General features: G+C 59.3%; 1 protein-coding gene and 1 long non-coding RNA gene across 2 annotated transcripts; both read left to right on the top strand.

Moving 5' to 3' along the window:
• The first annotated feature begins 382 nt into the window (after positions 1-382).
• LOC148217935 (uncharacterized) lies at positions 383-3,733 on the top strand. Its single transcript, XR_015800663.1, has 3 exons — positions 383-442; positions 1,447-1,593; positions 1,942-3,733. It is a non-coding gene; the product is annotated as an uncharacterized LOC148217935 (long non-coding RNA).
• A 946-nt stretch (positions 3,734-4,679) lies between these two features.
• On the top strand, positions 4,680-5,497 carry LOC148217934 (serine/threonine-protein kinase pim-2-like; the record flags this gene model as incomplete). Its single annotated transcript, XM_088158328.1, is given in 1 exon segment — positions 4,680-5,497. A coding segment is annotated over 1 exon segment (804 nt), but the record flags the coding sequence as incomplete, so codon positions are not given.
• Positions 5,498-11,145: the final 5,648 nt, after the last annotated feature.

Raw genomic sequence — 11,145 nt, 5'->3', positions numbered from 1 at the left:
TCCTGCCCCCGCTGTTGTTGCTGTCGGAGCTCGCAGCGCAGCCCTGCAGGAACGGCCGCTGCGCGCGGGCCCCGCTCCGCCGCTGCCCCGGCGACGGCCGAACCCTGGGCGCGAGCACCGCCACGGGGGCGGGGCCTGCGCCCCTCGCGCTGCTCGGCCACCAATGGGGAGCCGCGGGATGGGCGGGGCGGGCGGGGATTGGCTGGGGCCGGTGGGCGGGGGCGGGGCCCGGAGGGGCGGGGCCCGGCTGAGGGGCCGTTGGTGCGGCAGAGTGGGAGCGGCGGCGGCCGGGGCGGCGTGGGGGAGCGGAGTGCGGTGGGGAAGGGCCCGACCCCCGGTGGGAGAGAAAAAGGCCCCCGGCGAGGGAGGAACCGGCCCCGGGCGAGAGAGGGACCGGCACCTGTCGAGAGAGGGATCGGCCCCAGCGAAGGAGTGAGCCCCGGTGAGTGGCCCCTAACGACTGCCTCTCGCGTCGTGGTCTCGGGCCCGTGGATGCTGCGTTCCTTCCTGTGTGCGACCGGGCCTGGGAGGGAGCCAGCCGTATCGGCAAAGAGGAACGACGAGCCACCTTCTCCTCTCATCACTTCTGAAAAGAAGCTTACATGGCTACGAGAGGAAGTGGCCATAAGATGAGATAGTGGACATTCGGATTACATATTAAAAGTTTGATTTTTGCTGTTAGGGTGCTCAGGCGTTGGAACAGGTTGCCAGTGAAGGTGGTGGATGCAGAAGGTATGGCCAGGCTCAGTCATTGTCCTGGTGATGGATCAGGTTTGTGGTAATGAGGCACATCAAACAGGGAAATCAGTCCATAGTTTCCAATTATAGGATGATGATCTTTACCATAAGAAGTGTTTGATCAGATTGAAAGAAACGTACAGAGCATGTTCCACATGGGGAATTAGGTGTTGCTGAGAAAGTAATTCTCCATTCCCATTGGTTTTTCACTTAGGTAGGATTATAAAATATTTTCTATGGTGTAGATTACATATATGGAGCAAGGACTCTGCTGCAAAAGCATCCAATTGACAAGGTCCAGTACAGGTTATGTTACTGCAGTAGCAATTTCTTGAATTCAGCGAGGCAGTTAAGTTATAGAAATTTATTTTCAAAGGTTTATGAGAACGTGGCGGAGCTTTTTTTCCCGTTTGCCTTTAAGTGTAAATAATAAGCCATATATTAACTATACATCCTCAAAGAAACTTCCAGTTAGCAAGAAGTTTAATGGATTACTATAATATCAGTGTTTTGTTTATGTTTTACTGAATGTAAGTTCATAGAAAATTTATAAACCATTTTTGCTTCCTCTCCTCCACCCCCAAATTTCACGTGGTCTGAAGGCTATACAATTGATTTTAGTAACTTTTATTCATGATTCTCTTGTAGAGGCATAAGAATTACCAAGAACCAGCTGGAGTAATAGGATTCATGTTTTCTTTCCTAAAGGACATCATGGCAGCCCATCAGGAGAAAAACTTGCTGAAGAAAAAAACACTGAAACACCGAAGCCTCGGTGAGAGCTGCTGGACTGGAGAAGGAAGAAGCCCTTTGGACAGGACTGCCTGCACCCTCAGATCCATGGGCATCTGTAAGGTAAGAAGGATTCACAGTGCCCAGCCTTAATAGAACTGGAAGCCTTTCTTCCAAATATACATAGATTTTTTAAATATTTTGGCTATCAGGTTAGAATAGCTTGAGCCTGGACAGCCAATAGTAGAAACGTTAAACTGTCTGCCAAGTAATAATATACATGATGGATTCCCTAGTAGCAACATTAGCTTTCATTTCCTATCACAATTGCTTGTAGAATAATTTCTTCTCCATATCATCTTATTTGTGCTATTTATTCCATTTTGGAAACTTGTTTGCATCTCTCCTGCCTTGACTGAGTAGTGTTCTTTGTTCTCTTACTCCAAATCTTCTTGGTTTTCTTTCCCCCAGGTATTGGTAGAACCTGCTCCTCCTTGAGCAAGCAGATCGGCCAGGAAAATGCAGAAAGCAGGAGTGGAGGCCAAGGCCATTGCTGAAGGGGTTTCTGGCAGGCAGCTACAGAGCAGCAATTTGCAGGAGCTGTGGCTTGCTAAATCACAGCTTTAAGGATGCTGTGGTGGTGCCAGAGGAGAAGACCCTTGGTGTTGTGCAGGAACAAGTTCCTCCAGAAGAAAAGGTGGCGTTCCTTTGTGCAGGGAACTCGTTGGTATCAGCAGTGGAGGAGCAGGGTGAGGAAGATCTCCAGCGTGGGATATTTCTGCAAGAGCCTTCAACCCTTTCAGAGCCCCGGTGAGAGCTGCCAGAGTGCAGAGGGAGGCAGCCCTTTGGACAGGCGTCCCTGCTCCCTCAGAGCCACGGCTATGAGACAAACAGCCTCATCCCTGAGGATGCAGATGGGCAGGAGAAGCCTGAAAGCAAAGCTGTGAAAACCTTTGAATCACTCGTCCATCTTGTGTCCATCTTGGGTAGAGCCACGGCCGGGCTCTTGTACTGCCCAAGGTGTATCCTTTGAAGGGCTTTTAGTAAACACCTCCTTGGTTCCTTTAAAACTCTTCAGCTCCCTCTGTTCCAGGCAGCCTCTCCTAGGCATCACACCGAGCAACACTGCAAAGTCCTTGAAGAGGGCAAGCCCTGCTCAGCAGAAAGCAAAGCACCCGCCGTGTTTGATCCACAGCATTCCCATGCAAACACAACACGTGCCAGCCACTGGCAAGAAAGAAACCATATGGCAATCAAAACCAGAGCAGTGGGAGCACCATGAGCGCTCCTTGGCAAATCCTGATTTATTTAGAGCACAGGCACTGCAGAAGTCATTGAGCTGCTAACAAAATCCTCTTCCTGCCTTCGACAGCCAGTTCAGGAGAGCTCCCCAGAGGCAGAGGAACTTCAAGTCTCCTTTGTCTCTGGAGGATCTGCTCAGGTACAGAATGATCGGTGTTTCCAGTTGGGAATACTGCAGTGTCCTGGGAACTGTGGGCTTGACACTGCTGGCACTAGCACTCCTCCTCACATGCCATTGGCTCCAGGGAACGATTCATTGCAACGGACTCAGCTCCCGTTCTTACTTCCTGCCTTCTTACTTCCAGGCTTTCTCTGGCCACGTGCATCTTCAGCCATGATCTGCTCTGCTGATCCCTGAGGTGTGCTGGGCTGTGATGGCACAAAGGGGCTGAGTGCTGGGTGAGGCAGGGCTGTGTTGTGCTGGCCACAGCGCTGTGACATCACTGTGCTGGCGCTATATAAGAGGGGCCAGCAGCCGCAGCTGCCAGTGCAGTCGCGACGGGATGCACCAGAGCCATGAGTGACAGTGACATGCCAGTGATTGTGCTTGTCCTGCTGCTGGCCACTGTGGCTGTCTGCTGGGCCATTGGCCACTGCTCCTTGGTGTGATCCTAGGAGAGGCTACCTGGGAGAGCCTCAACCCTTGCAAGGATGGCACACCAGCGTACACCTGCCATCCTTGCAGGGACCTCAGGCTGTCAGAGAGCCTCCATCCTGGCAGGAGCCTCTGCAATCTCTGACAGCCTCCATCCCTTGCAGAGGCGCAGTGAGACCTGTCTGCCTGCGGACGGTGCAGAGCCCGTGGACAGGTCTCCCAGCTCCCTGGGCGTCAAGAACCTGGGCACAACCCTGACCGTTGACGTGGCCAGGAAAGCCCAGAAGTCCAAGTGGGAGCCCAGCCCGAGCCAGGGGAGCCTTCACAGGAGCAGCTGGCGGAGCAGCAAGCGTCCTGGAGCCAGCAGTTGCAGGCCCACAGCTGCCAGGATGCTGTGCCGGTTGTGCCAGCCGGCAACAGCCCCAGCCTCGTGGTGGAGACAACCCTCGAGACACCAAGGGGGTTCTTCCATCTCCAGGAAGCTGCCCCAAGAGAGACTTCAACCACCACGAAGGCCTCTCTAATAGCAGGTGAGATGTGCCTAAGAGCTGTCTTAGGTTTCCCCTGGGCTCTTGAGGGGCATCCCCAGGCCGGGCCAGGGCCCCTGAAGACACCACGGCTACTTCCAGTGGCTGTGACGTCAAGGGCTTTAGAGGTTTCAAAAAGCCCTGTCTGCTTTGCAGCTGCTCCTGGGACCCCCCTGTGTGACGCCTCGGGCTGTAGCCCCGGCTGTTCTCAACATCACAGTGCAGCCCGTGACGCCGGGGACAACGACGGTGCCGCCCTGCCCCGCTGCACCGCGGCTCCTGCAGCCGCCTCCGTGCCCTGCCCTGCCCCAGCTGTGCCGCTCGCCAGCCCAACGGCTACCCCGCGGTGGCCGCAGCCCGGCGCGCAGCAGGAAGCAGGTGAGAGCAGCGTGGCCCGCGCTGGCCCGGCGCGCCTGACTGGTGGACGTTTGAACAGGGGGCCCTGGGCTCGAGGCTGATGGCTCGCTCTTGGCCACAGGGCAAAAGAAGCAGCTGCAGGAGCTGTACCAGCTGGGCCCGTAGCTGGGGACCGGTGGCTTTGGCACCATTTTCTCGGGTATCCGCCTCTCGGACGGGAGCCCGGTGAGTGGCCGCAACGGCCGGCGTGGGAGGAGGGGCAGGGCTTGAGCTCAGGCCCCCTCTCTCGATGGCTTGCAGGTGGCCATCAGACGCGTGGCCCGGGAGAGCGTACTGCAGTGGGACGAGCTGGTGCGTGAGCGCGGCCAGCGGGACAGAGCAAGGCAGAGCGGGGCGGGGTGGGCAGGGATAAGCCCGGGGCCCCGGCAGTGACAGGCAGGGGATGGCGGGGGGGAGCGGGGCGGGCGTGGGCTCAGCGTGCGAACCGGAGCATGGCGGGCCTGGGGATGCCAGAGACCGGTGCTGGGGCTGGGGGCACCTCGCAAGCATCCTCTGGGGCTTGGCAGGAAGCCAAAGCACCAGGGAGACTGCGGGGCATCCCAGGCAGGGGACAGCGCAGCTACAGAGCGGCATCAGGCCTGCTGCAGGCATTGTCTCCTCCTCACAGCCCGACAGCACCCGTGCTCCCATGGAGATCGTGCTGATGGAGAAGGTGGGCTCTGGCTGCCACTCCATCATCCAGCTGCTCGACTGGTTTGAGCTGCCTGACAGCTTCCTCCTGGTGATGGAGTGTCCGAAGCCATCGTAGGATCTCCTGCAGTTCCTGTGAGAGCAGGGCTTCCTGAGCGAGGAGGTGGCGCGCTGGCTTTTCCGCCAGGTGCTGGAGGCCGTGTGCACCGCCTGCAGCGTCCTGCGCCGCAACATCAAGCCGGAGAACCTCCTCGTGGACCCGGTGCCCTATGACCTGAAGCTCATTGACTTCGGTTGCGGCACCTTCCTCCAGGAGCGGGCCTACACACGGTTTGCCGGTGACCCCCCAGCCCGGGCCCCGCTGCCAGGGCCAGGCACTGCACGGCGCCATTCTCTGCTGGGCCGCGGGCTGCGGCCTTCAGCCGGCTGCTGGCTGCCCTTTGGCACGGGGCAGATGCCGTGTCCCAGGAGCCGGCTGCCGGCCCTGCCCACAGAGAGGGGGCTGCAGAAGCCGGGGCCCGGCCCCTCGGCCTGCCTGGCCCGCAAGGGCATGGGCTGCTCCGCTGGCCTTCTTCGCCTTGCAGAATGGTTTCTTGGCTTTGGCCAGCTGGTTGGGGGACGTGGGGTGGCCTCCGGGGGAAGTCGGGGCCGCCGGCGCAGCCCCTGCCTCAGCCGGGAGGCCGGCGCCAGGCTCTGGAAGGCAGCGGCCTGCGCCTGCACAGCGCCGCCTGTCTCCCCTAGGAACACGTGCGTACAGCCCGCCCGAGGGGATCGGCCTTGGCTGCTACCAGGGCCCGTTCAGCCACCGTCTGGTCCCTGGGCGTGCTGCTGTACGAAATGGTGTGCGGGAGCCTCCCCTTCTGGGACGACCGCGACATCGTGTCGGGGCAGCTCTTCTTCGGGCTCCAGCTCTCTCCAGGTTGGTATCCGGCCTCAAGAAGGCAGGCTTTGGCAGATGGCGGCACTCAGCCCGGCGGGGCCCTCGCACAGCTGGGCAGGATGTCGCTGTGCCCTCAAGGGCCGGCCGCGGGAGGCGGCCCGTGCCCACGGGCTCCGTGCGGCACGCGTGGCTGAAGGCGGTGGCCGTGTCCCGCCGTGCCGCTCTCCCGCACGGGGCAGAGTCGGTCGGGTCCTGCGGGCGCCGGGGGCAGCTGGGCAGGAGCCTTCTGCAAATGACTGGCACTTTCTGGCTTCTCTCCCCACAGTGCGAACATCTGATCCGCTGGTGTTTGTCCAAGCACCCCGCGGACAGGCCAGAGCTAGAGGAGATCTTCTGGCACCCTTGGGTGCGGGCCGGGCGTTTCTGATGCCTTGCCGGAGCCTCTGCAGCACCCAGTTCCCACGTCTCACACATGACTCAAAAAAATAAAACTATAAACAAACCCATTGAGGGGTGTCAAGTTTGCTCCTTGTCAGCAGCTGCAGCTAAAGAAATCTCTTAGCAAAAGGTGTAGTCCCGTAGGTGCTCCCTTCAGCCTTCTTCAAGCTTTCCTTGCCTTTCCTTCTGCATGGGAACTCTGTGTCTTCCAGCACTGGCTGGAGCACAGGTAGGAGGGCCTTTAACAAGCCAAGAAATGCAACACTGAAACAACAGCTGTCCTTTCAAGCTGAGGCCGCCACTTGGGTGTCTCCTGAAGTGAAAGGGAGGGTTCTGTGTGCATTCCAAGGGCCTGCGGGTGGTAGGGGCAGAGATGTTGCTCTGCTACCAAAGCTGGGAGAAGAGCCAGAAGCACCAAAACCTCATTTCACCCTGAGCCCTGATGAACTCTTCCTCTTTCTTTCCCTCCAACCGCTGGCAGGCAAATGCAGGCCAGGCCTTGTGGCTCGTGGCAGAGCCTTCTTCCTCCCAGCGAGATTCCTCACAGCCGCACACCATGGCCTTGGCCAGGTGTGGACCCTGAGAGAGGACAGAGGCTCTGTTTGTTCCTGCAAGGTGAGATCCAGCTGGAAACACGTACCACTCTGTGCCTGAGCAGACCCTCCAGAGACAAAGGGAGTTGAAGTTCCTCCTGAACTGGGGAGCTCTCCTGAACAGGCAAAAGGAAAATCTTCCAGGTCACTGCTGGCTCTGCAGGAAAATCCAATGCAAACAGTCAAGTCAGGTGCCTGAAGGATTTTCTGACCTGTGCCACAACAGGTCCCTTCTGTGAGGTCAGTGTCCCGTGAGGAGGGAACATGTCCTGGAAATGTCACGGAATGTCAGTGGAGAATGGAGGCACTGGCAGCTCGTGGCAGCCCTGGCAGGGACTGTCACTGATCTGTGTCCTCGGGGTGACCCTGACAGGGGCCTCTGAGCTGGGACAGGATCATCCTGGAAACAAAACCAGGGATCCCTGGGATTCTCTATGGCTCAGGCAAACCTTCTACTGACTTCAGAACACAAATCAAGTTTTCACCTCAGCCTGTGATGCTCAGCTTGGGTCTTGAAAATGTTTCTCCACACACCATCGTAGGCAGAACACAAAAACAGAGCACCCTTTTCCTGTCCCATGGGCTGCTGGAGGGGTTTGGAAGTGGATGGCAATTGGGAAGAAGGAGTGCAGAAGGACTGCTGCCCCATTCCCAACCCCACTGTCAATGCCCATGTCCCCAGCAAGGAATCCCCAGCTGGGCTCCACACTGCCACCACCCCAGCACTGCCACAAGGCCAGCCCCGGTGTCCCAGTGCCACCATTGCCCAGTGCTCCCCAGGGCACCTGCAGGGACTGGAGATCCCGGTCCCCCAGCTGCTGCCATGGCCACTGACCCCGCTGTGCTCCCCCTGCCCCTTCTCCCTGATCCCGGGGTGCTGCTGCCCCAGGAAGAGGGGTCAGTGCAGCCCCAATGAGCCCAGGGGCTGCAGTGGGAACAGGGACAATCCTGCTCTGACACTCCAGGTTTGGGGCTGGGCTCAGCTCCGGGGTGTCCTGCAAGGAACGCTCTGCGAGGGGAGGGGTACTGGGAGATGGGGGGTGTGGGGCTGGGGGCTGTTGGAGGATGGATTGTGTTGGAGTGGGGGTGTCCCCACAGGGTCCCCAGCTGCCTTTGGATCCCTGCCTGCCCCCCTCGGCCCTCCGGGTGCCCGGTCCCCTCCAGGGGCAGCTGCCCCGTGCAGGAAGCTGCAGGGATGCGGGGAGCGGGGCTGGATCCGTGCCACAGGCGGGATGGACTCTGTGCCAGGGCTGGGCTTGTGGCCAGGGCTGGGGGCTGTGCCAAGCCGGGCTTTGGCCTGGGGGCTGTCAGGAAGGGCGCAGGGAGGAGTCCCGGCAGGGATAAAGGTGCTCCTGCCCTGCTGCAGCCTCAGCCAGCGCTGCCCAGTGCGAGAGGAAGATGAAGGTGGCTGTGCTCAGCGTGGCCCTGCTCTTCTCCATCCTGCTGTGCCCCCGGGCAGACGCTTGGCCTGGCAGACGATGCTCCCTGTATCTCGGACGGAGTTTGATTTGTCAGCACGACCCCGGCTCCGGGGCAGGATTCCCTCCTCTTGGTGAGCAGGAGATCCTTTGGGTTTGGATCTCTGGGATTTTCCTCCTTGGTTCGGGGGCAGCGGTGGGCTGGGGGATTTGGGGACCCCCTTGTCTCCCTCCTGCCCCATAAGGCCCAGTCCTGAGCTCCCCTTGTCACGGACCCCCGGGACGTGGACACAGGGGGTGGTTCCATCATCGTGGTGAGTTCTGGAAATGGAAGGGCACTCACTGGGGAAACTGGGAACCAGTTTGTGCACCCTAATCCTTAGTGGGGTGGGGACACCTCACTGGGATTGGGGACATCTCACTGGGTTCTGGGGACACCTCAGCGTGGGAACTGGGAACCAGTTTGTGCACACCATCCCTTACTGGGGCTGGGCACACCCCACTGATGTGTCCCTGTCTCTCCACAGGGGGAAGCCACAGCCAGGAAGAGCAAGGTGAGTACTGGGAATTCTGGGCCTAGACCTCCTCCCTCAGGGCTCCCTCCATTGCCCCCCAGTGCTCCCCAGTAAATCCCAGTGCTTCCCTGAGAGGCACCCAATTTTAGTCCCACCCACCCCAGTGCATTCCAGTTGTTCCCAGAGAGGTCCCCATTGCAATCCCAGTTATCCCAGTTACCCCAGTAACCCCACAGTGTCTCATTCCCCATCCATTTCCCACCCTCTTTCCCCCTTGCCCTTTCCCATTCCCACGTATGGGGTGTCCCCAAATCACTTTCTCATCCCTTCTCTCCCAATGCCCCGCCCAAATCCCTCAGGTTTTGTTCCCTGTCCCATTTTCTCCTGCCACGTCCCACCCCATGTTTCAGGCTGTGTCCCTCCCATTTGAATTCCTTCTTCTTTCTTCTTCCTCCTCATCCTCCTTCTCCCCCACTCCCCACCTCCAGCCCCAGCCCTGCCCCTGTCCCAATCCCGTGGGGTTCCCAATTCCCCCATTTCACCATCATTGAGGACCCCCCTTCACCCCGACCCTCCCATCCCTAACTGGGATTGAGGACAGCTCACTGGGACTGGGGACACCTCACTGTGACTGGGAACACCTCACTGGGATTGGGGATACCTCACTGGGGTGGGGACAGCTCACTGGGATTGGGGACACCTCACTGGCACTGGGGACACCTCAGTGGGACTGGGGACACCTTACTGGGATTGGGGACACCTCGCTGGGTTTGGGGACAGCTCACTGTCATTGGGGACACCTCGCTGGCTCAGGTGACACCCCAATGACGTCCCTTGGGCTCTCTGCAGGGAGCAGTGAGAGCCTTTCCAGTGAAGAGGTCTGAGGTGAGGACCCGGAGCTCTGCGGGGCCCAGACCCTCCCCTGGCACAGCCACGGCCCTTGGGGTCACCCCAGGGTGCCCCAGTGCCCCCCAGTGTCCCCCAGCACTGCCCTACCCCCACCTTTGTCCCCAGCCCGTGGTGGCTGCCCCTCGGGATCCTGTGGTGAGCAATCTCAGGGGGTCTGCAGCCCCCCAAAGGCTCCTGGGGGGCTTTGGGGGACCCTGCAGCCCCCTGGGGTGGGCAGAGCCCGGGGCCAGCAGAGGACACCGAGGGGGCTGTCCCTGCTCCGTGTGCGGGGGACAATGGCCAGAGCTGTCCCCAGAGCTGTCCCCAGGGCTGTCTTTGTGCCTGGGGGGCTCTGAGGGCCGGGAGGGGCTCGGGGAAGGTTTGGGGCATCCCGGGGGGAGATCTGGGGTTCACCTGGATCTGAGGTGAGCCAGGCCCCAATTCCCTGCTCCTGCCGGGGAGGGGAGGGGACAAGGCCCCTCTGCTGTCCCCAGGGGCACGGGGGGGTCACGCTTTGGCCTCTGGCTTTTAGGATGGAGCCGATGGTGACCCCGAGTGCTGCCCCCTCCAGCAGCACGAGGAGATCCCATCCCTGGAGGAATCCCGAGCCCTGGGAACCCCGGGAATGTCCCTGCAATGATCAATAAACCCTGGGCAGAGTGAGGGGTCCAGGCTTGGGTTCATTTGTGCCACAGCTCCCCGGGGAGAGATTCCCTTGGCATGGGGTCAGGAACTGCAGGAATGGCTCTGGGAGATTCCGTGGGGTCAGGAATGTTCCAGGAGCTTCCATGGGGTCAGGAAGCATTCCAGGAAATCCCATGGGGTCAGGAATGTTCCAGTTGCTTCCATGGGGTCAGGAACTGCTCCAGGAGCTTCCATGGGGTAAGGAAGGTTCTTGGAGCTCCCATGGGGTAAGAAAGGTTCTTGGAGCTCCCATGGGGTCAGGAACTGCTCCAGGAGCTCCCATGGGGTCAGCAATGTTCCAGATCCTTCCATGGAGTCAGGAACTGCTCCGGGAGCTTCCATGGGGTCAGCAGCTGCTCTGGGAGCTTCCATGGGGTAAGGAAGGTTCTTGGAGCTCCCATGGGGTCAGCAAATGCTCCAAGACCTTCCATGGGGTCAAGAACTGTTTCAGGAGCTTCCATGGGATCAGGAATGTTCCAGATCCTTCCATGGGGTATGGACCTGCTCCAGGTCCTTCCATGGGGTCAGGAACTGCTCCGGGAGCTTCCATGGGGTCAGGAATGTTCCAGATCTGTTGGTCACAGAAACCTGGGAGTTTTGGACTTTCTGTGCTTTCTGGCACTGACCCCAGGAGAACCCTGCTTTTGACTGGAGGCCTTGGAGAAGGCTTCCAAATTTGAGTGATGGAGTTAAGGTCACGGGTGTGCAGTTGGAATAGAAGTGTGTGATTTCACATGGTGAAGGGTTTGGAATGTGAAGGTTTTAAAATATAGTAATAGATATGAGAC

The sequence above is a fragment of the Sturnus vulgaris genome, unplaced genomic scaffold (genome assembly GCF_052056855.1).
Source record: "Sturnus vulgaris isolate bStuVul1 unplaced genomic scaffold, bStuVul1.hap1 Scaffold_198, whole genome shotgun sequence".
In the NCBI taxonomy this organism is placed as follows: Eukaryota; Metazoa; Chordata; class Aves; order Passeriformes; family Sturnidae; genus Sturnus; species Sturnus vulgaris.
This window is presented reverse-complemented; position numbering and strand designations above follow the sequence as displayed.